Source organism: Sciurus vulgaris (genome assembly GCF_902686455.1).
Source record: "Sciurus vulgaris genome assembly, chromosome: 15".
Lineage (NCBI taxonomy): Eukaryota > Metazoa > Chordata > Mammalia > Rodentia > Sciuridae > Sciurus > Sciurus vulgaris.
The window spans coordinates 85365762-85392729 of record NC_136476.1 but is presented as its reverse complement, the minus strand read 5'-3'; the positions used below and the strand labels follow the sequence as shown (position 1 = coordinate 85392729).

The following is a 26968-nucleotide window of genomic DNA, read 5'->3' as shown; positions in this document are numbered from 1 at the left end:
CTGCATGGCTTCTCTAGTACCTGCCTTTTCGGTATACAGTTGCTTAACTTCCACCTCACCAGGTCCTCTCTTAGCATGCATCAGCAATCTTTCCTTAAAGATCCTGTGGGCTCGGGGAGATGTGCAGACTTCCATTACACTGTTCTCTCTAGATGAGAGACATTCAACTTTTCTTTGACATTCCTAATTTCCCAACCTTTTTATTGCTTTCTGGCCTTTCTTCAATTTATCTGTTTTTAAAGGTGAAATGCCCCAAATGGAACCAGTATCTAGCACAGGCCTAACCAGTGTTGACCAGGACAGAATGATCACCTCACTTACTCCACAAGGTACTTCTGTTAAATGCTATCTCATCCATTATGTCCGAACCTCCCCCCTCAAAGAACAACACACAAAAAACAAAACAAAACAAAAACACACACACACATACATAACCTCCTGCACTGCTTCTTTCAAACAAAACTTTGAATATGCCATAGAGGGATCATGGACAATATCCAATTTGCCCAACACCCCAGAAAGCAATTAAATCTAAACATCTGCCTTGGGAAGAAGCTAAATGGAAGTAGTTTTTAAAAAGCAAGCATTTCTAAACTTCTTTCACCCAGGTGGATTTGTCCCCATGATGGAAAGGACTGAATAAAGTGTATGTTTTAGGCAAGTGCAGTGCTTAGAAGAGAGGCAAGAGCATCAACAGCGCTCACAGGGATGCAGCCACGACTCCTCCAGGAGCTTCTGTCCTCGGGCTCAGCTGCGAGGACAGACTTGCCTTCTCCCTTGGGATGTGTGTGTTCACCCCACATCAGGCAGCCCCCGCTTCCTGGCCAGGAGCGCCGTGGATGCCGATGCCAACCCTCGCAGGCCTGACATCTTGCAGCAGACCCTGGGTCCCTGTCAGGAGGCACATCCTGATTGTTCCAGGGACGACAGCGCTCCTGTGTGTGTGACTGAGAGGCTCCTGCTCCTATGGCATGTAGCACGAGCTGTCTACTCTCGGAAAATGTTACGTGGGACCTGACTAGAGGGCCTTCAACATACAACACGAAATGTCACAGAGCTCGGGCAGAAGCAACATCAGCAGACTCTTTCTGGGAAGAAATGTACCAAGATGAGCTGCTTTGGGCTTCCTGGAAGAAAAATTCTTTTCAAAATGCAAGGCTGAACTCTGACTACCTTTGGCACAGACATTTTGGAAAGAAACATCCTAAGTATGGCTTAGGACAGCCAATGTTCCATACTCCAATACTTCATTTAAATTATTTTCATTAAGAAAACAAAGCAAACTAAAGAATCAACAAGAAAACCCAGGATAGATATCTTGATTAACTAGTACCTGATGATTTCTAGAAACTCCCCAACATTCATGCAGAACATGGAAGGCAAAACCTATCTACGCAGTGAAGGTCAAGGGATCCAGGTCACAGTATGATCTGTCACCAAAGACAAAGGGTGAGCGTCCTGCGTCCTTCTTCCCTTCTTACGGATGACACTGTAACCACGAATATCCTCTGACTACTGGCCTAAAGGTCTTTATAGCTTCCTAAATCCTCAACACTAACAGAAGGCAGGCTGAGGGGAAACAGGCAGAGAACTCACCAGGCACCTGGCTGAGGTTTTCTGGCAACTCCCTGTCCCCACGGTGGGGATGGAACCCTGGTTTCCAGCCTCCACAGCCATGCGTTCCCTGAGCACCAACAGCACCTCCAATGGGCCAAGACCCCATACTCTCCTCCAGTGAAACAGCTAAGGACTCATGAAACATTGGGAAAGCCATAAAACCAGGCAGGACAATTTTGCATTCTTTCTTTTTAAATTAAACGTGTCAGAAGAAAAGAGCAGCTCCAACTTGCTGAAAGCCTTTAGGGTTATGTACAACACAGTGCTTTTTAGTATCTTGTGCCAGACCATCCCCTGGGCTTACACTATCTCTGAAAAGGCTGGCAAAAACCTTGAGTTTTAAAGAAATCTAGCCCACGGTTTCTCTGCTCTCCCAACCTCTGACTTTCTAACACTCTAGTACAGATGGTGGATCAATAAACAATTAGAAATGATCAATAAATAATAAAACATAACCCACTGCTTACCTTTGATGTACCAAGGCCCCTAACTGGTTACCTACTGTGGCAAAGAGAAAAAGAAAAGAAAAATCAAAGCATTAGCACGGATAAACTAACTTCATCCTTGTACGAGTTCTTACCATTTCGGGGGGGAAGGAAGGCAGAAAGAAAGCAAACAGTAATTTAGGCTCAGTGGCTGAAATGAATGCGTTATATGATATGAAACAGGAGGGGACGTCTTGATCAACAGTCTCTAACCCAGTGTCCAGCTGAACGCAGGATAAGAAATTGATCTGTGTGTCCACATGCTGAGAGGCCTGGGAGAAAATCCTGCTTGCCTAAATCCCTCTAACTTCCTACCTCCCTCCAGCTCTGGATCCAAACTCAATGTAAAGACAGAGCGGCTCCTTCTCTCTTTTAAAAACAAATGAGAAGATTTACCCTCCTGGAAGCATTGTTAAGGACTGCTCCAGGCAGCTGCAGTCGCTAAGAACAGGCACATATGTTCCTGGCAGCCACAGGGAGGGGACAGCCCTCAGGCCCCCACCCTCCCAAGAGGGCACAAGCAGCTCCAAGGGGATCAGGCCTCCTCCCTCCCAGGCCACTTCCTTGGCCCACCATGGCCCTCCAAGCACACGCAGTAGACACCAAGAACACACAGCCGCCTCTCAAGCCCATTTCACAGAGACAACAGTGCCAAACAGCCTCTTATTATTAAAACCGACTTTGTAATCACATTCCCACAAAACCACTTTAGCTACGCTTTGTGTTCCAGTTTCTCCTCTTTCAGCTATTGATGAGTGTCTCCTTCACCAACCATCAGCAAAAATGATTCTGTGGCATTTCTCTCCTGAAAAATGAAGCTTAGAAAACATATCCAGCAGACAATGAAAAAGTCTAAGACCCAAACATATTACAAAGAACGGAATGTATCTTCCAAGATGCTAAAAAGAGCATTCAAAAATATGTCTTTGGGGAAAGTCATTACAAGGATAGATAAGAGGTAAGTGGGAAAGGATCAATGAAGTCAACTCCAGGACAAAGAGCAAAAAGGTCTAACATCTACACAGAACTCCAAGTGCTCTTCTTCCTGTTCAAATGTGACCCTGTCATTCTCTGTCTAGATTGTAGCTAGTCATAAAGAGACAAAAGGAAAAGAAACCAGATGATGACATTTTGGAAGAAAAAGCAGAGAGAAACAATGTTCCAAAAGGTAAAGACAGTTAATGAGTTTGCTGAAGCTACTGATCAGAAATACCATATTTCTTCTGATCAACAGCAAGAAAATGGTCTGCAGCCAAAACTTCGACACTATATACTATTAACATGCTTGTCTCAGGGATAAGGGAAATGTTTTAATTGACTCTTAGATTCTCTTTTTGCGCAGTTTGCGAGTCACAAACGCTCTTGTTTTGGGTTGGCAGTGCTCAGGACTCCCACTTCACGTGGATGACCCCAGCTTGGAAAGGGGACTATCCATCACCAAAGGCAGAGGGAAGTAAAGGAATGCATGAAGGAGGTAAGGCAGAGTGCCTGCAGGTTTGCTTAGCTGCTCCTTTTTGATTCAAGTTCAGCTTCCCCAATTACCACCAGAATTTCTCTTCTAGTGGGTAAAGAATCCACTGAAGAAGGACTAACTGTCTTGAAATAGGGGCATGGTAGAGAGGTTCCTGTTCTCCAAACAGGCAACGAGGCCAGACAGCGGCTCCTGGGCCACTGGGCTGCTGGGTTGGAGACATCAAAAGGACGATGCTCCTCAGACGTGTGTCTAGAAGAAAAGCCACAGCGCAGTACAGGGCACTGCTGCCGCGAGGGCTTCAGGAGGCACGAGGATGCTCAGAATGCTCAGTCTTCTGTTAAAGGCCACTCCAAATTCTGTGCTTGCCACAGAAATGGAAATGCCTTTTTGTTGGCAAAGTATGTGTCACAGGAGCCCTGCACACACTGCATCTCTGACAGCCAACCGCTCTGCTGACAAGCAGGGCGTTCAGAGGCTGAGCGTGAAACTGCACACACCAGCATCCCACAGTCAGATGGCCTGCGAGGGCCACACCATCCAAAACAAAACCAAATGCAAACCCAGAGTAAGTGCTCTCTGGGTGGCAGACCTTGAGAAGGACAGACACTCTCCCTCATGCAGGCAAATGCTGTGGCCCGATGCTGAAGCACATGCTTAAAACTTGGTTCCCTTAGGCAGCATTCCCATTTGGCGCCCCAAATGAAAACCAGCAGTGAGATGAAGGGTCACTAGGCACTCATATAGCAAACTGATACGTCCAGCTCCAGGGACAGGTGACTTCTCCTTAGTCTGCTAGGGAGACAGATGGAATGCCTATCAAGTTCAATTTAATGGTAACTACAGTCATTTTACTGTAAAGAAGGAAAAATGCTGAATAGAATCAGTCCTATTTCCTGTTAATGGTGCATGCTGGTTGACAACACCTTATCTCGCTTCAAAGTTCCCCTCAGCTCAATTCCAGCACACACGCGCAAGTGGGGTAGTTCTCATTTACCCTGCACACGACATAATAGGAAGCTGCTGGGGCTACGTATGGAAAAATGAAATTCTCATGGAAAAGAGGCATCCTACAATATAAGAAATTCTTTCTGAAGAGTAATACTCTGCCAATTTCAATAATGATCTTTAAAAAAAAAAAAAAAAAAAACTGCAGCAAGGTGGCCCTATTCTTTCCTATTAGTGAGGAGGGAAAAAAAACAACAAACCAACAAAGCTTCATTCTCCCCCAAAAGAAATACTAACAAAGTATCACTGGGCAACAAACCCAACTTTATAACAGGCATCAATTTTAATAGATGCTCTCCTCTCCCCAAAATCCCAAGAACAGAAGTACCAATTACTCCTCGCGACAGCTCAGACAACAAGGCTGGCATCATGCGCAGAAGGGCAGGTGAGTGGCGCAGCCGGGAGGGGAATGTCAACAGCTCTCGGTGACTGACAAAAACACATTGAGCATCCCTCTTCAGATCTGGAGAACATCCTCTGCAGGGCCCCTTCCTTGGATCCCCATCCCTTTTGACTCTGACCAGTACTTTCCCAGGCCCCGGCTAAGGCAGGGACACGCCAAGAGGTAGGGAGACACAAAGGCTTCCTGTGTCCTGAGCAGCAGCTCTGCCGGGGTCACCCAACACTGCCTTGCTGAGTTCAGCTGAAAGGCCCGTGGCAAGTACTCTGTTCGTAATTTTGCAAATTATTTTCTTAAAAGTGCAAGAAAACGATCAATAACATCACTCTTCCTAGTAGTCTACAAGCGTTTGCAAGTGGAAAGACCACTGGTGCCTCATCTGCACGCCCCCCACATCCTGTAAGAGCCCTCCTCAGAGGCATGCTTGTTGTTCACATCTCAGCACTTCCAGGAAGAGCAAGAGGCCTGCACTCAGCCAGCCCTCAGGGCCTGCGCCCATGTCCACGCTGCACCCATCCCCACCCTCTACCGTACAGATTTTGATGCTGCCTTCCAGGGGCTGAACACTGTGCTAGGGTCCTGAGAATAAAACAATAAGCAAGGTCCACCTCTGCCCTCAGAAGCTGAGCATATGGTGGGGAAAGGAGAAAGCTGCATGATCAGACCTGACCCTGCTTCCAAAAAGTGAGGGTGCCTTGGGTCCACTCCCTCCCCCAGCGCAGCTATGGAGGCTGCTGAGAGCAGAGTCATTCTGTGACGTTACTTTCATAGCACTAGGTCCAGGTCTTATTTTCCTTTAAGTCAGTGGTCATGACATCAACAGAGGGGTCACAAGGAGCTCTACTAAAAACTCAAAGAGAAAACAATGTACTGCACATAGTAAGAATGTGCATTTAATAAACCTTTTATTTTAGTTATGTTTTAATGTGTGCACTTAGTTCTGATAGAAAAATAATTAACTGTCGTGAATGGTATTTTATTTTTCTTGAAAAAAATTTGTATTTTAATTTTGAGAGACAGTTTCGCTAAGCTGCCCATGCTGGCCTTAAACTTGTGATTCTCCTGTCTCACAATGTTATTTTTAAAAGTTTGGAAACATCTTGATATAACCCTCATAAAAAATTTCATGACATAAGTACTATTAGCTCTATCCTACAAGTGAGGAACAGAGGCTCAAAACACATGAAGCAACCTGCCCTAAATCACCCAGCAAACAACTGGCAGAGTTAGGATTTACATCCCAACCTACCAGACTTTGGATTCATATTTTCAAGCACTAGTGTCTTACACTATTTGAGACAGAGATCAAGGTTTGCGTCTCCTTTCTGTCGTATTAGGTGTTTGGCTGTGATCAAAATTGCTTACTTTTGCAGAACATACAACTGGAGTGCAAGCTTCGAGTTTCCTTATAGAACAGGAACAGCTGTGACCTGCTCGCATCCCGTCCAGGGCCTCCTCCAGCATTCAATCCCTAGTCCCCTAGCAACCACTAATCTACTGTCCATTCCAAAAATGTTATGTCAAGAGAATAACAATGTGTAGTCTTCGGGGACTGGCTTTCTGCCCGTGGCACATGGCACAGCTCCCTGGAGACTCAAGTCAAGTTGCTGCAGGTCCCCTGTACCCCCAAGCCTGTTCCTGGGCTGCTTGGTCACACCCTACGGTCTGTGGGCCAGCCGTCTAACCCTTCACCTGCTCAAGGACATCCGGGTGTGTGCACTCTGGGGCTGTTATGAGTAAAGCTGTGGCAAGGATATGTGGACGGGTTTTTTTGGCAAATATGAAGTATGCATTTCTTGGGGGTAGATGCCCAGGAGTGCGACTGTGGGCTGTATGATAAGTACAGGCTGAGTTCTGAAGGACTACAAAGCTGTTCTAGACAGGCTGTACCAGCAAGAAGAATTTTTTAAAGCTCCTAGAGTATAGGGTGTAGCTCTGCACGTTGGGATTACACACTTGTAATCCCAGCAACTTGGAAGGCTGAGGCAGGAGGATTTCAGGTCAAGGCCAGCCTTAGCAACTTAGCAAGATCCTGTCTCAAAACAAATTGAAAGGACTGGGAATGTAGCTTGATGGTAGAGCACCCCTGACTCCATCCCTGGTACCAAAAAAAAAGAAAGAAAAGAAAAAAACCTGCAGTGATTTTGATGTTCAGCCAGGGTAGAAAGACATTTTGGCTAACATGCTCCCCAGAAAAACTTTGAAATACCAGGAAACCTCTTTTAATTTGACAGCTATGGTTTCTTCTCTAGGCTGGTAGTTGCGAGGCATGCAACAGTACTGTTTGTGAACTCCAGTTAATAGTTGTCCTCACGGCACTCCTGCGGCAGAATTAGCCCATATTATTTTTGTGGAAAATGTCCACTACACCTTGCTTGCTAAGCCAGCTGTCAACCAACCAGTCAGTTCACACTCTCCCAGGAAAAAGAATCTTACTTCCTTTTTCCACCCCACGCATACATATGCACCCATGTGACTACCTGAGTTATAATCAGTAGTTACCATGTAACTACTCTGAGTTATAATCCTGACTCGGACAGATGGAGGAAGGGAGGGAGAAACGGGGGTGCGTTAGGGTAGGGCCTGGAGCCTCTGTCAGGAGTTGCTACCTGGAAACTATCAGACTCTGCTTCAGTGTTCCCTACCAAGACTGAACTGTTACCTGGGGACACCCCACCCTGAGTCCGTGTCTGGTCCCTTGACTGAGGATTTTACCATCCATACCAAGGAAGGGGATTCAAGAAACGTGTGGCCAGGAGAAGGCCATGCCCTCCACAGTGCAGACACGATTCCCAGAGGTCCATTTCAAGAAAGGAGGAAGCTGAAGAGAATTCCTCCATTAGCCCACACATACCCACCCAACCCCAGAAGTCCTCACGAAGCAGCAGCGTGAAGGCGACGGCAGGTCTCCCCCACCCCAAGGCTCAGCAACGTCTCAGGCTGGCTTTCACCCCTCCAGCATCCTCCATCCCCCTCCATCCAGGGAACGGATCAGCATCACTGCACTCCCTTTTTCCGTCTTCCAAGCGGATACTGGCCCTTGTGGGCTCCGGGCAGAGTAGGCCACAGGCAGCAGCCTCCCTCCCACCTGCTCTGGCTCAGTCCTCGGCTTGCCTCACGGGCTGCCACTTAAAAGCATGTTTCCTCTTTGCTCCTCTTTTCCCCTTTCTCCTTGCCCTGTGACACAAGTGGCAAAACAAAAACTTGTAAAGGACCACACAAGCTTTCTGTTCCTATCTTCCCATAAACTACCCACCTGACGGCATACGCAGGAGCCCCTCCTTCACCTCCCCAAACATGAGCAACAGAAAGACAGTGTGGGTCTATACCACACTCATCAGACAGCCTTTGGTAGAGAAGGTGGGCTAGTTCAAAGCCACCTGCAGGCCTGCCCCCCTCCCACAGCGGCAAGAACCCAAAGTTCTGGTTTTGGTGTCTCCATTACGGAGAGGGCAGGACATGGGGGTATTGTACTCCTTGACCACGGAGAAGACAAGGGACTTCTCCCTGTCAAAGCTCAGGGTTAAACAAGAGCAATGCCTGGTTTCTCAGGCAGCCAGGCAGGCACACGGTGGACCCTTCGAGGCTGAGGAGAATGGGGGAGGGTAGCCTACGTACACTTTCCTAACTGAAGGAAGTGTTTGAGTTCATCATCTACGAACTGACGTTAGATCAGGGGCTGGCAGAATGCCTGAGGGCAGCTGCCTGCTTTGTAAATAACACGCTACGGGAACACAGCCATGCTCACCTATCGTCGGTGGCTGCTTCTGAGCTCCAATGGCACAACTGAGGTGGACACAGGGCCTGAGAGCCAAAATAATTTACAACCTGGTCCATTAAGAAAAAGCTTGCCAGTCAGGCACAGCAGCACACACCTGTAATCATAGTGATGTGAGGGGCTGGGGCAGGAGGAGCGCAAGTTCAAGGTCAACTTGGGTAACAGAGTGAGACCCTGCCTCAAAATAAAATAAAAGGGGCTGGAGGTGTAGTTAAGGTAGGGCACTTGCTCAGTATGGACAAAGCCACTCCCACTGCTGCGACAGAAAACTCACCAACGCGTGACTAAGTCCAAATCTGTACTTCTAAATCACTCAGCTCGCAGTGTCCTTTTAAACTTGAAGTTTATTTTTCACAAAATATTAAAGATGCTAAACAGCATATGACAAGGGTGAAGTGAAGTAGGAAAGTTGCTTCTTTCACTCTTCAAGGTGCAGAAGGAAATGAAGAGAGTCTCTGCTCACGCTGAATGGCAGGAGAGGAGCATCGTGGGCCCTGGTGCTTGCACAACAAAAGAGGGGGACAAAACAGTTTGGAGGTCAAGCCCAGAATGTGGTTTATTATACACTGGTGAAGTGGATGTGTGAGAAAGGAAGACAGCAAAGAGGAAGGAGGGAAGGAAGAAAGGGAAGAAGAGAAGATGAATTGGCCAGGCAGCATGAGAGCCAGGCACCAAATAAGTCAGAAGAGGATGAGGACAAGTTTCTAGGAGGAAATCACATTAGTTATTTATTTTTTGTTTTGTTCTGTTTTTTGATACTGCGGATTGAACCCAGGGGTGCTTAACCACTCAGTCATATCCCCAGCCCGTTTTTGTATTTTACTTAGAGACAAGGTCTCATTGAGTTGCTTAGGCCCTAGGTAAGTTGCTGAGGCTGGCTTTGGACTCGAAAATCCTCCTGCCTCGGCCTCTCAGGCCACTGGGATTACAGGTGTGTGCCACCATGCTCAGCTACGTCACATCAATTCTGAAACCAGAAGAGGAGTAAGAGATGGTCCAGAACTGGAGTGGGGATAAGTTTCAGGAACAGCAAAGAGAAGAGATGCCTAGGCTGTTGTGGTGAGTGCTGGACAAGGACAGGAAACCAGAAAGGCAGGGAGGCCATAGCTCAGGAAGATTTGAACCTGGGACTGCTGGAAGCTGCACTGATCCGAGAGGAGGCACAGAATAGGTCAGAGTGGCTGCAAAGAGGCTCCAGTTGCAGCATGAAGAAAGCACTACATGGGAGAGGTGCCACAGAGACCAGAGGAGGACTTCTGAATTGTTGGGCCCCAAACATACACTGCAAAGACCGTAAGGAAGTGCAGGAGTCAGGGCTGACGAGGCTATGGTTAGGAGGGCTTGATGTGAAGCCGGGGGCAGTGAACGACTGCTCCTGCTGAGGAAGCGCACCGGACAGGCCCTGAAAGCTGAGCTCCAAATTCCGTGCTTGGTCCCAAGCAGGAACAGGAACTAGCGAACTCACAGACAACTCAAGGTCATAACTCTGTGGAATGCAACCAGCCCAAGCCCACTTCTATATCAAGAACCAGCCTCCCCTGTTGCACTGCCTCACAATCTTCATCTCCCAGTTCATGTCTGAAAATCTTGAATGTCCTGAACCAGCTCTACAGTAAGGCTCTTTCTAGCTAAAGTAAAGTGCTTTTGTGTGTGTGTGTGTGTGTGGTGCTGGGGATTGAACCCAGGGCCTCGTGCATGCAACTGAGCTACATTCCCAGCCTTCATAAAGTGCTTTTAAGCGAATAACAGTTCCAAAAAGTTTTAAGTGACCGAACTTCAACCTCCTAAAGGTTAAAGAACCTTGTTTCACAGTTAAGTTAGAAAGTTCACATTGCTAAAGAAGCAAGCTGGTAAGCTTCTGTCACAAAACCCCAAGCCAAACCAAACAAGAACCTGCAAAGGCTTTGGAAATTTTTATTGCTGAAATTCCTGCTTCTGGTTCTGTATCCAGGCTCTGGGCTTTTCTAAATTCTGACAATAAGACCTACAAGCCTGAGACAGCTATCAGGTAATGGAGAATGTCACTTCCCCCAATTGGGACTGTGTGTTCATATACCTAACTTGAGACAGAAAGTGACTTTATTATTTATATAAAGTCACTGGCCCAGTGACTTTATTCCCATTAAGAGACATCTGACAAGACCAAGTCAAGGCAGGTCCCAAAGACTCAGGGTTCTTAAGCTTCTTGCTGAGCTCAACAGCAAACCCAAGTTCTACACATGGGGACAAACTTGGAGAAATATGTAACTTGTGCATTTAACAATGATCAACAGCAAAGAGAATTAGTTTTATCAACTGTGATGAAGAATGTAAGAGGCCTGAGGGAAAAATGTCTTGTTCTTCAAATACAGTCTGTTGTTACAGAAGACAGGACATCCAGAGATGATGAGAGACCCGGCAGGATACACACTAGCGTATCCAGTGGGAAAGTGGACCGTTCCCACCGTAAGGCTTAACATACAGAGAAGAAAACGAAAATCACATTCATTTTCTCCTTCTGAGGATTTATTCTCCAAAAGACAAACAGGCAAAAAAATAAGAGGTGAAATATTTCAAAATAAGAGGTGAAAACACATGATATAATAATGAACTTGGGTTTCAAGTGAGATTCTGGTCTTATGGGCTGGGATTCTGGCTGTTGGTCAACTACATATGCCAGCTACCCAGTTCTCCTTATTGATAGATTCAGTTTTACTGATTTCTTTCAAATGGGCATGCAAAGGACTGATGGGAGAAAGACATCTGCCTAACACCGGAGAAAGGTTTCATTTGCAAATATTTAGGTGGTCCTCATGCAAAGGACACAGGCTGTCTTACCTGTTCACTGCATGCCTAAGGTTTAACACTTCAACTCTGCTGAAAACAAGGTGAATTGTCATGAAAGGCTGATGAGTTGTGAGATGTATCGATCTTGACTTCTGGAAACACTGGGCCATGGAGACCGTGTCCATTAATGAGATCTGTGCTCAGAGCCAGACAGCTCAGTTTTTTGATTTTGACATTGATGTCCCTGTAGGACATGACTGGATGTTCAAAGCATGAACACCCTGCAAAGGCAAGGTTACTTTGCATCACAGCTCTTAGCTAAGGAAAAAAATGCAGATAATGTAATCAGCCACATTTGGTCTAAGAAAACAGCAACACTGGTCAAGTACAAAAAGATCACAGAGCACCATTTTGAAGCAGCAGTTTAAATGGTTATCTTAGTTCCAATGGCCTTGGGGTAGATTATCTGCATGCATGACCTTAAACATTTTTTTAAAAAAATAGACAAGAATTTTACACTCAAAACGAGTGCTGTCTCCTCAAAGTCTTCACCTTGTCAGTCTAAACCGTCATTCAAAAACTTCCCACATCTAAAAACAATGGCCACCTTTACTTTTAGACTTCCTGAAGAAACCAAAGAAATTGCAGTCACACCAAATTTATACTCACACACACATATATATGTACCAGGGACTGAACTCACTGAGGCTCATTCCTAGCCCTTTTTATATTCTATTTTGAGATAGGGGCTCAACTAAATTACTGAGACTGGTTATTTATTTTTTTTTTTAATATTTTTGTTGTAGAAGGACAAAATACATTTATTTATTTATTCTTATGAGGTACTGGGGATTGAACCCATTCCCCACACATGCTAGGCAAAAGTTCTACCACTGAGCCATAAACCCAGCCCCGAGGCTGGCTTTGAACCTGCAATCTTCCTGTCTCAGCCTCCCGAATACAGGAATGCACCCCCACACCCAGCCCAATTATATTTTTTCTAATTACATAAAAACAGGTGCTTTCTTTGGAAAAGATTATACAATATATACTGTTCTGTACTTTCCTTCCTTTCACCTGTATGACAGACACAAGGACATATACACGACTGAATGCATACGCAGACGGACAACAGCAGAGAAGACTGGGTCCCGTGATCATGTGCAAATGCACATGTCATTGAGTGACCCTCGCACCCTGTTTGGTGGCTCTCTGCAGGACACGGGGTGATGAGGAAGCCTGAGTGCTGCCATGATGGACATGTTCATCTAAGAGGTCTCAAATTCCTTTTGGGATGGAGTAGGAAATAAAGATGAAGAAAACAAAAAATGTATGAGTAAATAAAATAAAAATGGAAGCTTCCAGAAAGAGCCTATCACAAGTGGGGATGGTAAAAACCCAGCAGATACTGTCAAAGGTCACCATCCCTCTTTGCTTTCTTAGAGATCAAGATGCAGCCATAGATTCCTCAGAGATGCACACCAAATCTTCTTAGCATTTCTTTGGAGAAAGTGGGAACTTCAATTTCCACACATGCACTGGAAGGACTGAGAGCTAAATCAAAATTCTCAAAGGGGTCAAATGACTTCTAGGTAGATGTTCAAGGCCAAGTCTTCACCTTGGAGCCCAGCTGAAAAAATTTCTGTATTGTCAAGACAAATAAGAACTCAAATGCTGGAGAACTGCTGAGAAAATCACCCTGAACACATCCCCTCTAACACTCCTCTCAGGAGAGCCATCAAGGAGAGGGCTGGCAGGCTCACTACCGCCCTAAGGCAGGGCACCTAGAGCGACTCACCTCCATCATCCAGGGGCCGTTTCTGCACGCCATATCCATACACGCAGGGGTCCACGAGAGGTGTGGAATTGTTCAAGTGAGGAATTGAATCAATTTTAGCAGCAATCTACAGAGAGAATCAGATTTAAACACTCAGTAACAAATCAAAGCTGTACTCTTAGGAGAAAGACAAGAGTCCCCATGAAGGGATGCTACCCCACTTCTCCCCCACCGGCCTTAAGGTAAGGCACTATTATGATAGGCTAGTTTTTTGTTAACTGAATTTTCTTTTGGCCTTAATAATGTGTCTTTAGAAATAAAAATACTTCCCAAAATGTGCCTTCTACAAGCAAATGAGTAATTTTAAGTAGTCACTAAATATATAGGTATGCTTTGTCTTAAAGCAGGCAGACAACACAGAGAACTTTGTTCAAAAACCTCACTTTATTACAGGTTCTTTTCCTTCAGGCAACAAATTCTCCAAGAATATTTAAGAGGCACGTTTGCTCAGAAATGACAAACTCTTTAGGACTAAATCCATCCTAATAACTTTAACATCTATAAACTGATGGTGTGATCTACAGAGACAAAAAATGATAAGCTCCTTTTCCTCATTGGAAATGGCCAACAATTTCAGAAGGACTCCTGCACCACAGAAAGGGAGGCAACTTCTGAGAACAATGTCAGCAGCTGAGGCTGTTTATCAACCAAAGAACAGAACACAGCTTTAAGGTTTCCCCCTAGAAACAAGTGGCATGAAGAACTTCTTATCTACTTTGTTTTCATTAGGAAATTAAACATGGTCATAATAAACCAACTCTCACTTAAACAAAGGAGAATTTAGAGCAACTGTTCTTCTTGTCGGTCCCTCAGTTAAGTTCAACAAGGAGGGAGGACAGAGGGCAGCCAGCATGGCTGTCCCATATAGCTGAGGTTTCCCTGGTAGTTCTGTGCCAGTTCAAAAGTGCCCTGAAGTCTGACGCCTTCTGGGACCAACATGAAGATAAATAACCTTAAACAAATAAATGGCCAAAGATAACCATGAGACTAAAAACCAAATGCAGGCCTTGGAACGCCAGCCAGGCACCCAGGCATCCCCAGTCAATTGATGTCTGCTCTCCTCCCTTGCATTTACTAGTTCTGAGATGCTGGGCGAGTCTCCTTCCTCTCTGCATAAGAACCCAAGGGTACAATATCACATACTTATTAGTTTTTGAACAAAGGAGCTTCAAGTACTAGAAATATTTTACAAATACCAGGGTTTTATAAAGAAGGCAATTTATCCAACAAATATTAGTTATCTTCAGTGTGGTGAGGCACTGGGGTTGCTGTGGAGAACAGGACTAAGCAGGGCCCTGCTTCTCCTGGATCAGCAGCTGGTGGGGAGTTACAGGGTATACAAGGTAAATCAATAACTGATCACTTCAGCTGGGAATAAGCATTCAGATAATGAGGTGACACACGTGGGGCTGAGAATAGCTGCTTGAAGTAAAGCAATCAGGGAAGGGCCCGCTGCAAGGAGGTATCATCTGATCTGAGAACTACATGAGGAGCTGGCCACAGAAAGACCAGAGGATGTCCTGGGCAGAGGGAACACCTTGTACAAAAGCCCTGAGGCAGAACAGGCTTGCTAGGAATGAGCCTAGAAGAGAGAAGTCACTCTTCTAGCCTAGAAGAGAGAAGAGAAGTCACTCTGACTAGAGTACAAGGATCTAGGTGTGTTCTAAGAGGTGCTTATTTCCTCAGAGCCTTACAGACCTTGGTAAGGAACTTGGATTTTATAGAAAGGCAGGTGGAAGACTACTCCAAGATTTAATCCAGGGAAAAACATGCTCATTTATGTTTTTAAAAGATCCCTTTGCTTCAAGGAAAACAGATGGTAAGGAGATAAGGACAAGAAGATCATCTAGGAGGTACTAGTGTAGCGGAGGCCAGAGGTCAGCAAACTATGGCTGAATCACCTGCTTTTCTAGGGAGGTTTTATGAGAACAGGACCACATTCATTTGTTCATATACCACCAATGGCTGTCTTTGCACTATAGTGGCACAGATTGTGCAGTGTGCAAGGCCTAAATTTAACACTCACTACACAGATCTTTAAAGAAAGTCTGCCAACTCCTGTCTAGGCTTGAGATGATGGTAGCCTGTATGCATGCTTAAAACTGCACCCCCGTCCTGCAGTATTAAATAAAATACTAAGAAACCCCAGCTCATATACCCAAGTCTCATTTGCTCTAAAACAAAATACTGTATAAATCCTGCCTAACAGCATCCTGCCCCAGACTTGTAATCTCACTCTCCGTATGTTTTGGATAAGCTTGTGGTAGCTGGCTGCTTAAGATGCAAAAGCTACCTTTAGGGAAACAGTTGGTAAAGCAGGTGGATTTAAAAGGAAAGAACACTTCAAGGCTTATGCTCCACAGAGACTACAATAAACGGAGCAGCAAATGGCAGTTGGAGGGAGTGTCAAGATTATTGACCCATTTTTTTTTAAATGGCCCCAGCCAGGTCTAACAGATGGCATACACCTGTAATCCCAACTACTTGGGAGGCTGAGGCAGGAGGATGACAAGTTCAAGACCAGCCTCAACAACTTAGTGAGACCTCAACTCATAATAAAGTAAAATAAAATAAAAGGGTGGCAGAATGCTTGCTGAGCATGTGCAAGGTCCTGGGTTCCAGCCTTAGCATCACATAGAAAACAAAATTTAAGCAAAATATGGTCCTAAAAATTCCCAGCAAACAGTGAAAATGACCCCCAAATAAGAAAGGCGTAGCCAGGCACAGTGGTGCACACCTGTAATTCCAGCAGCTCAGGAGGCTGAGGTAGGAGAATCGGAAGTTCAAAGTCAGCTTCAGCAACTTAGCAAGGCCCTGAGCAACTTAGCAAGACCCTGACTCAAATAAAAAATAAAAAGGGCTGGGGATGTGGTTCAGCAGTTAAGTACCCCTGGGTTCAATCCCCCAGTGCCAAAAAAAGAAAAAAAGAGGAAAGAAGCCCTAAAGGCTCTATGATTCCCTGTGGAGTCCCCAAACCCTCTCACAACAGACCCCCCCCATCCAAAAACAGCTCCACACATTAAGCATATTATCCCTACTCCCTTCTGATGATGCCTCCTAGCTTATAGATCGTTTCCCTTCCTTCTTACATAGCTAAAATGTATTCCCAAATCCTTGGCCTTCCTTGTAATTTATATGGTAGTTTCATAGGCTGATGGAATGTCACACAGAAACATGACGAGCTTTCTGTTCCTAGTTCTGACGGAATCAACAAGCCTCCTTCCAAAACATGGCAAGCCTCAGATCTGCTCTCACTTCACACTTGCTTCATTTTTCTGTAACTTGGGAAATCTGCAGAGAAGCAGTATAGAGTGATAGTTAAGAGGTGTGAGTCCTGGCTACACAAATGTTAGAAGAGTAATTGTACTTTGGATTTATATTGCACTGTACATTACAATATACTGTAAAGAAACAATGTATTCCTTTATTAAAAAAAAAAAAAAAAACCTCATCCCAAGAAATGGCTTTAGATATCTAATCATGAGAATCAGCATGATTTACTGAGTGCGTACAATGTGGCAAGCGTTCTGCTTAGAGCACTTCAGACATGCTGTTTTTCTCATGATGATTCTCTGGGAAACTGGTATTTCCATTTTAAGACAAGAAAAATTGGGCTCAGAGAAGCTGAGTGACCCACCCAAGCCAGCCATTCTAAAAGTGAAGAATATTATTTAAACCTGGGTCTCCCTGACTACAGAGTCTAAGCTCCTGACCACTAGGCTACCTACCTCCTGCTCCTCCACTTAATACTTTCTTAAACATTTCAATTCCCAAGAAGTTAAAACCTAATGACTCCCAGTGCATACAGCTCAAGTGATTGCCCACATCAGAACCTCAACTCCTTCTAAACAGTAGCTGCTTAGGGGAAGTGAGGTTCAGAATGGTGCAGGCCAGAAGATAAGAGAATCGCATAAGCTGGGACACTCCAACAAAACCAAGGCCACTCTGTTCCTTATCTGCAAGCATGACCTTGCAGACTCTGCTAGTGATTTTCTATCACATAAGTCACCCCCCTCTTTTGAGGGAGAAAAATGGGTTATCTCACTACTCGCACTATTTTTAAGCATAGTGAAAAATAAACCACCACCGTGGATATTCAACCTCTAATGTGAGCAGAATATGGAACACACCAGCAGTCAGTCAAGAGTCCTGGTTTTCCTGCCCTTTTTCTAGTGTGTGACCTTCAAGGGCCCTGTTTCTTGGTATTTTCACCTGTAAAGTGCACAGTAGACCATACCTGTGGTTTCTAAAGAGGCGGATACAAGGCAATTCTAGAAGGCACATAGGTCAGTACTTTTATAAATGTATGTATACACTTACTGTCCTTTGTCATCTTTGATGCATGGCAGTTTTCCACTTATGAAAGTGATTTTCCTTTTGAAAATATCTTAATAGTATACTGAGGGCTCATTTTTATGGCAAAAATCATAAAGGTGGTACACAAATCACTGGAGTTAGGAAATACAGCAATTAATTATCCCCTTCTCTGATTCACAAAGTTCACCTTACAAATCCAAAAGGGAAAGCTAGGACTACCTCCACAGTTTTACACTTCTGAGAACTTTATACTAAACAGAAACAGGCAAAGGCTCTCAAATGCCAGAATGTCACCCACATACCTTCTCTGGGTCACTACCTATAACTATGCCTGCTCTCAGAGATCCAGCAGACGGGTAAAGCTCTCACATCGCCACCCAGGGAATGGGAACCTGCTTCAGGGCAACCTGTGCTCTTCAGTCACAAGAGTGGCCCGGCCTGGGAGAACACTCAGGTTGGACTGTAAATCTCTGCTTCCCATAGCAGAAGCAGTAGAACCCAGGTGCTATGCTCAAGTTCCAGAGGCAGGGTCCTGAGCCACAGAGCACAGGCGCAAGCCCTAGTCCTACATTCAACTCACTGATATGTTACAAAGAAGAAAGAAGATCAGATTCATTGCTCCCTTTACCAAGCGTCTGCCCAGTGCCTTCCTTTCACTTTTGGTGGCTGTGTAAAGTAGTTACTATTCTCATAACTATGAATTTGGAGCCAGTCTACCTGGAAGTGTATCCAACTGGATAACAAGATAACAAGTGTAAATCACCCAGAACGATGCCAGGCACACAGTAAGGATCCAAAATGTCTGCTCTTTTAACCTTTTGTCAAATATAATAGTAATACAGAAAAGTATGCGGACCCTGCATTTACAGCTCGCTGTATTTTCACATCTTTAAATGCCCGTGATTAAGTGTCCAGATCAAGACACAGAGCATGGGCTGAGGTGTGGCTCATGTGTAGTATACACAGTAATCCCAAGGTCCTGGGTTCCATCCCCAGCACAGAGAAAGAAAACAAAAGGAAAAAGAAAAAGAACTTTACCAAGTAGCACAGAAACCTGACTTATGTCCCCATCGGAAGATACCACCTACCTCCATCAATCAACGGTAAACTCCTAACATCAGCCATTTTTTAAATTACTATCATTCTTCAGATGAGAAACTGAGGCTTAAAGAAGTTAAATAATTTGTTCAAAGTCACCATGCTAGGAAGTAGCAGAACCAGAACCTAGACTCAAAGTCTGTCCTCTAAATAACCACTTCATGATACTACTACTCCTTGGGAACTCTGTGACCATCAAATCAGAGAACATATCTAAGAACTCCCGCCTGGCACCCAGCACAGCATGGCCTCCATGAATGGTAGCTATTGTCATTAGAGATGGGGCCTGGCTGATCCTGCCCTATTTACTGGCATTAAGTAAAACAAGCAATTCTACGACAACGGAATACGATGTCAGTTCTTCTCAGGAGCTCTTCCTGACAACCTCATCCCACCCACGCTTGGGCAGAATTAAATACTCCTCTATTTGTTTGCCAAGCATTCTGTAAACTACCTACTGTCTCCCCACCATCGAGCTCTTTGAGGGGCCCTGTCACAAGCATTTGATACCCTAGGACAAAAGTTCTTGCCTGGGACTCTAGGTTTTAGCTTTAGAGAAATTGTGAGTTTCATGAAATTTAAATATTTCTGGGGAGAGGGTCAAAGTTTTCAGGAAACGCAGAGATCCATGTTCTGAAAAATCAAAGAACACTTTCCCCGGTGCTTAGCACAGAGCACGTGCTCACTAAACACCTGCTGAATTTAAAGTCGGTATGGAGAAGCCCATCTCTGGTAGCACGCTGACCAGCCGAGGCTCTCAGCAGTAACACTGGTCCACGTGGTCTTAAGACGGCAGGCCCAGGGGCACTCTCCTGTCCTGACCGGGCTCCATGGGCATTCCTTCAAGGTTTGTCCACAGATACCACTGTAGCCAGGCATGGCTGCACACACCTGTCGTCCCAGCTACTTGAAAGGCTGGCCTAGGCAACTTAGAGAGCTCCAGCTCAAAATTTAAAAAAGAAGGTGCGGGGTGGAAGAGGACGTAGCTCAGTAGAGCACCTGCCTAGCATGCATGAGGTCCTGAGTTCGATGTCCAGTATTCCCCCCACACTAACACACAAGATTCTGCTCTTGTCACCTGTCTGGGATGAAAAACTACTCAATTAATTCAGCAAAGGAACCAAGACTTCTTAAAACAGAGGAGATAAAGGTCCAAGTACTATACTACCCATACGGTACTGTTATATCTTTTTGGTTTATTATTCTCAAATATGCAATAAGAATTATAGTCCTCGCATAGTTGTGTGAGGATGGATCTAACTCCACAATAAAGTGAAACCAGCTAAAAATCTGTCTGATTTATCTTCATACTGGTCCAGCACCCAGAAAGAAGCCATGAACTCAGCAGCTCCTCAAATAATGGCAAGTGATCTGACCACATCACAACTTCCTCTAACGCTACTCAGTCTTGCATATGACTTGTTACCATTTAGCATTAGAATAAAAGTACAGTTCATGACTCCAAAAGTAGTAATGGCTATTCTTTCCCAATCTTTATAATAAAATTCCAACTGCAAAACATTTTCAGATGGGATGATTCTAAGGTAAATCAACAGAATTAAAGGACTTCAAACAAAGTAGGGTCGAAGAGTTTGGAAAGACATTCAATATAGCATATAAAAAAGAGAACCATAATACAGTCAAAACTTTTCAGCTCCAGGTAGGCAGAAGCTCTTAACATTTCATGAGTTTAATGAAACTTCTGGGATCGTCTAGCTGAAAATTTCCTAAAGTTTGATACACAAAATGTGACTGATTCCATGAAAAGAGAGCGTGAAGTGACAAACCTTCAGGAATTTTTTTTAAACTTTATTCTGTTTTTTTTTTTTTTTTTTTTTTTTTTTTTATGTAGTGTTGAGGATTAAACCCAGTGCGTCACATGTGCTAGGCAAGTGCTCTACTGCTGAGCCACAACTCCAGCCCCAGGATATTTTCTATAGCATATACCCTACACCCTTGTAGGAGATAAAGCACATAAGTTATTAAATGCACTGAAAAGTCCTGCAGTAAAACCAATTCACCTTTATTTGACCCTGCGTGCCCTAAAATCATTTGCCCAAGTGCTCTTTTCCATGGACGATCTATTAATAGACTGAAGCTCAAAAAGCTGTACGGACAACCTCGTCCACGGTCCTGGAGATACTTGGAGACTCAAACCTCCTAACTCTCCACCTAGAGTTCTTTCCGTTAGAAATTTTAAACAAAAATCTAGGATGAGCTGGGCACCTTGGGGCATACCTGTAATCCCAGTGACTCAGGAGGTAAGGCAGGAGGATTGCAACTTCAAGGCCAGCCTGGGCGACTTAGCAAGGCCCTGTCTCAAAATAAAATAAAAAGGGCTGGGGATGTGGCTCTGTGGTAGAGTGCCTGTGTAGCATAAGTAAGGCCCTGGCTGGGTTCAATCCCCAGCACCCACTGATGTCCCCCCAAACCCACCCTAGAGGTTCTGGGCTCACAATTTAGAAAAGGATCAGGAAAAAAATGTCAATCAGGACTCCCAATGGGTAGTATAAAACAACAGCACGGTGCTAGGAATAAAGGCAGCCCAGAGTGGACACACATGTGAAGGAGCTACTCAGCTCATGCTGATGAATGCCATGCAGGACATGGGAGCAATGTGGACAGCTGTTTTCTAAAGAAGCTAGAAATCTCAATTTTTATGCAAAACCACTCTAGTTTCTAAGTGTTGGTACTGTGTGGGTCAAAGTAAACATGACTGCAAGCCCACTGTAGCCCATGGAACTACTTTGAGAACTGCAGTCTAGGTAGCTACAAGATAAGACTTCAAAAGAAAGCCAAGTTTGACAATATACATGAGCTATCAGATTTTAAAATAAAGATAAAGAAATCTCAGCTGAAAATGAGTGAAGACTTAAGAAGCTTACAATGGAATGCAGTTCATTTATTATCACCTTTTCAATATGGAATAGAAATACTACCATTAACATATGGTGACCTAACAGGGTCAGTGACATCACCAAAACCCTTTAACAAGGACTCACTCTTTGCAGATGACTATACTGGGTCCCATCAGAGCAAATTTACAAGAGCAGCCCATAGATTTCCTGCAGAAACTGGTTTCCTTTGAATGTTTGAGAAAAATAAAATAAGCGCAAAAGCAGCAGTTAGTTTCCTACAAAATTCAACCACTAGACATGTGTAAGACAGTCTCCGCGGAGTGCACCTTAAATCTTATGAGCATTCAACACACTAGATTCTGCCGCAAGTCAAAAACATATATTAATGGAGCAAAGGCATAATCTCTCAAGGTTTATCTAATAGCTAATGAACGCTGCTTTTTCCTTTAATGGCAGATACACTGTGCTCTCTTTGAGTAATCCCAGTGACTTGGGAGGCTGAGTCGGGAGGATCCCAAGTTTGATGTCAGTCTCAGCAACTTAGTGAGACCATGTCTCAAAATTAAAAATAAAAAGGGCTGGGAGTGGGGGGGTGCTGTGATTATGGCTCAGTGGTAGAGCATTTGCCTAGCACGTATGAGGCACTGGGTTCAATCCTCAGTACCACATAAAAATAAATAAAATAAAGGTATTGTGTCCCTCTATAACTAAAAAATTAAAAAGGGGGGGGGGGCTAGGGACGTAGCTCAGTGGTACTGTATGCCTGAATTTGATCACCAGTACCAAAAAAAAAAATTAAAAAATAAAATACTTTAAAGCATTAAGTCCCAAATCAGCTCAGGTGCATAAATATAGCACAAATCTCAAATTATTTACTGCTCGAGTTCAAAGTGGAAAATGGCAGTATAAGGAGGCATTTTCTGGAGAATAATGGAACTTGAGGCTGCCTTCCAATCAACATTTCCCTAAAAATAGGTGCCAGTAAAGATTAGGTTCTAGGCCTAAAAATCATCTGAATGGTTACTTTCTACTGATTTTATAATGGCTTGGTCACACTTATTTGGGTACAGGGCCACCAGGATGCCCAACTCCATGAAGCACCAATTATGCTATATTGTATAAGAACAGAGTCCTCAAGTTACACAGTGCAGAAGCATTGACTGTGTCCAGCTCAAAAGGGGAGCCCGACTACTGAAGAGCACTGGCAGTTTGGCAAAAGCAGCTCTTCAAGTGACGCCCGACAGATAGCTGGTTCAACTGCTAGAAGGTCACTTGGAATTCATAACAGTGTGGCACACTGACCATGTCAACATGTGATTGCTCCTACTTTATGAAGGGTGCTACTAATCTATCAGTGGATCTTCTGGGGACATTAAAAATATCTTCAGAAAAACCAAACATGATAAAACAGATTTGCAAATCTCAGGAGATCCCCTTGTAACTCAGCCAGCCAGGACAGAGGTGCGGAGTATGGCTGTGCAAAATGACTCATTCTGGCTTTGAGTTCACATCCCACCTTTATTAAGATCCCCGCCCTCGCCAAACTAGTTGAAGACACACTTTAATTTTGCTAACTAGCCAATGAGTTATGAGCTAGTTTAGATATTAGCTATGTTTTTCAATACCCAGCACTTTTAGATCTTCATCAATATGACCGAATTAGATCACATTTCTATTACCCTTCAGAACAGATACAAATTACCCATCTGAGCCAAACAGTATTAACTCACTGGACCTCCTGCTGAGAAAAAAATTAAATTTCATGGGACATCTTCAGAGACTCTCTTTTGATCTAAGAATACCATGCTTGAGTAAACTAACAGCAACCACTGGTTCACTTTGCTGGAAAGTATCCAAAGGATATACAAGGTTTCAAGATGCCAGAAGGGAAGTGGATTAGGTGCTAGACTCCACATTCCAGATTTAGAAGAAAGTGAAGATTCAAATCCCAGCAGGGTACACTCAGGCTCTATTACAATTTGCTATGAAAATTGAACATGAGACAGCTTACAACTCTCTAACAAACTTATGAGGGTCTTATAGTCACTGGTATTTACAAGGACACGTAAGAGGTGGAGAGTTCTATAATCACTTACATAAAGAAATATACTGTCTTTATTTCAATTTGCTGGTGGTGTGGGGGGTGGATCACATCTCTACAACATGCTTGTGTACAAAATGAGAAGGAAAACCATGACCACCCAGATGTCCAAATAATATGAGGTCTTTTGAGGTAAGCTTTACTGTTATCACACAATGTTTTAGATTTCTAATATTCCATTCTTGCCCAACACAAATCTGTAAAATAAACCTAAATTACCCACAAACCTGTTTTTCCTTTAGTTTTTAAAGGCCATCAAATCCTTGTTGACAGTATGGACCTCCAGCTGATAACATTCAGAAGGAACACACTTAGAGCCCTGGCTCCACTGGGCTTATTAGGGCTCCAGTCAATGATGCATCACAAAGCTGAGAACAATTCCAATGGAGTTTTCACTGCTAGTAGTAAACACCACTGCTTCAACAATCCACATTGTCAGCATTTAACACCTGAGAGTGTCCCTCTCAAGCAGGTTGTCCAAGAGGATGAGTTCAACCACTGCCTCAAGAGAAGCAGAAAGTCTTCACAATGTTTCAAAATTCATTTTATGTTCAATTACAGCCTTCTGCAAACTGAGGATCTGAGCTCTTTAAGGTAGTGGCTATAATTCTTCCTGGACACAGAAGGCCAACAAGGCGATTGTCACATATCAGCACAGAGTGATAGCCATTACAAATTAGTAGCCAGTGAGAAACAAGGTTGAGGACCCTGTAGAGGAAAGTACCGTAACAGACCAGCAAGCAGTGTTGGAGGGGGGCTGGATGGCATCATCCACTGTAGGCAGTAGGTGACTCTGAAGTCTAAGTAAGATGGAGATACTACAGTACTGGTTGGTATCTGGGCAGTAAGTAACAATTCACCAGACCAAATTTTAGGTGGAACCACAGGATTGATTGGAAAGCTCTGGGATCCGATACAGTGTCTACAGGAGCATCAATATTAACATGAAAAGTCAGTATCTGGGAGACAAGAAAGATGCTTCCCCTGGCATACTGGAAAAAGATGGAAAAACCACATCTTCATGCTCCCGAGTGGAGACATTCTTCTAACACAAATGAATCCTGTGGCTTTCTGTTAGGAATCAAGCAGTCATTAATTACAGCCCAACTTTTAAAGCATCAGTGTTCTTACAATTATATAGGAAGAGATGATGAACATGAGACACTCAGCAGAGGAAGTTTGTTAGGACCAACTTATTAGTACATTTTAGACACAACAGAAGGGTACATTCATTCTAAGTACCATGCCAAAAGCCAAATAATATTTTTGGCAGGTTCCATATTCATTCTCCAGGGAAGCTTGTAACCTCTTAATAACCTACTTATCTCTGACAAAATGCACACTGTCAGATGGTAAAGTTTCTCTGCCAGGATAGGTCCCTATCATTCTCTTCAGTAGAGGAAAACTATTGCCACAAGGAACTTCTACCTCTTGGGGACCACCCACTTAACACCTCCTCTCTCCTCTCTCTAAAGAACATCTTCAAAAATAAAATATCCTCGAGTTCCCTCCACTCCACCCTCGAAACATGGAAGTCCAAAAACGAAGGGTTCCAAGTTTTAACAAGCTCCTTACTGGTGTGAGAAGACTCCCTTATACTTACAGATGGATCCTCAGTAGGAGCCCCCCAGTCCATCCGCTCCCGAACCCCAGACCCCACCACTGGCTGACCCGGGGGTGCAGCCCGGGCGCGGGGACACTATGGGAGCTCTGGGCAAACGCTCTCCCGGCGAACTCAGACACCCAGGAGACCCGTCCGACAGGCTGAGCCCGGGCCTCGCGGTGGCGCCTGGTGCCCCGGCTGCTCCAGGCTGCAGACGCCGGGCCGAACGGCGGGCCCGGTTGAGGCGTCGGCTCAGGCTGTCTCCAGCCCCCAGGCCCGACCCCCTCCGCCCGGCCCAGCCCCGCCTCGGTCTCTCGTGTTCCCGCCAGCCGGCCGCGCCCGTACCTGCCGGACCCGGTGCAGGGCGTCCACAAAGCCCTCGGCCTTCATGCCCACCGGAGCGCTCTGCCCCTGCACCAGCTCCGCCATTACCGCCGCCACCGCCGCTCGGCTCCCGGGTCCGGCCTCCCGCTCCGCTCGGGGACCCGTAGCCGGAAAAGGAAAGTCTCCCCACTTCCGGCGGAAGGGAAGCTGGGACACTCGCCGCGACAGGAGCCGCGTCTGCGGGGCGGGGTCAGGACACGTGACCGCGTCCAACCGGAAGTGGGGGCGGGGCCGCGGCGCGGGGGGCGGGCCCAGGCGTCCGTCGGAAGGGCCAGGTGGCGCTTGCGCGCTCCCTGTATGGGGTTCGATTCAGGGCCGTCGAAGGCCTGGTGACCCGCCCTTGAGGCGCGGATGTGGCCCCAGGTTCCTGTCTGTAGGCAGGAGAGTCGTGGCTTTCCCAAGACAGCACTATGAGTAGTCAGCGTCCACTAACGGCCTGACCTTGGTAGTCCCTCCTGAAATGGCCATTGGCCCGGAATATGGTATTGTGAGGCTCAGAGTTAGGCATGGAGGACCAGGGACAGCACCGCAAAACGTTAGTGTTCCAAGTTTGCAGGGAATCCCGGGCATCAGTTCTCCCAATTAGTTTGCGGGAGGATGCGAGGATGCGGAACATCACCTCTTCCTGGCGTTGCTGGGTGACACCATGCAGTTAGGACACTCCCTCTGGAAAGCCAGTGTGGTGTCTGACCTCTTACACATTCTTTCACAAACTTTGGGACTCTGGGAGAACAGAAAATACCACAGGACCCTCATTACTTCCACGGCAGCTAAGCCGGAACCATATTGCAGAAGGACTTCTTGAAGTTCTCATATAATTTTTAAAATTTTGTAATGGCTGTGAATAGGTGCAGATTTGTCAAGGCAAGGAAATTTTAATCTTAGTGCAGGAATATTCTTGAGCCCTTGGGGCGGATCTTGCTAGATATAAACGAGCAAACAACCCCCCTAGAAAAGTAGCAAGGTTTAGTGGCTTCTAGACACATCTTAGTGGCAGGTCCATCCTGGGCAGGCAAATTTGGATTAACAGGATTGCTCTCAGACCTAATATTTCCCATGCCCTATCCTGTCAAGGAGTTGGATTTCCTGGAGAACCAAAGAAGGTGAACACCAAGGAAATAAAGAAGGTCCAACATGGCCTCATGAGATGACCCCCTCTCCCCCACCACAGTGTTAGCATGCTGGGAGCTCTTTGATAGAAGTATGAGGAATAACTGGCCAATAGATGAAGCACACACAGCTCAT

General features: G+C 45.1%; 1 protein-coding gene across 4 annotated transcripts in view; it reads right to left on the bottom strand.

Annotated features, from left to right (window-relative positions):
• FUBP3 (far upstream element binding protein 3) overlaps nt 1-25846 on the bottom strand; it is a 48711-nt gene extending 22865 nt beyond the window's left edge. The window contains exons 1-3 of one of the 4 annotated variants that reach the window (XM_079112485.1): nt 25685-25846; nt 13324-13429; nt 2085-2118 (exon numbers count right to left, since the gene is read on the bottom strand). In XM_079112485.1, coding sequence (XP_078968611.1) covers nt 2085-2118; nt 13324-13429; nt 25685-25768 — 224 coding nt within the window. In that variant the 5' untranslated portion in view covers nt 25769-25846. The remainder of the gene's footprint in view (nt 1-2084; nt 2119-13323; nt 13430-25684) is intronic. The other 3 variants (XM_079112486.1, XM_079112488.1, XM_079112487.1) reach the window with 3 other exon arrangements.
• Between the last annotated feature and the right edge of the window lie 1122 nt (nt 25847-26968).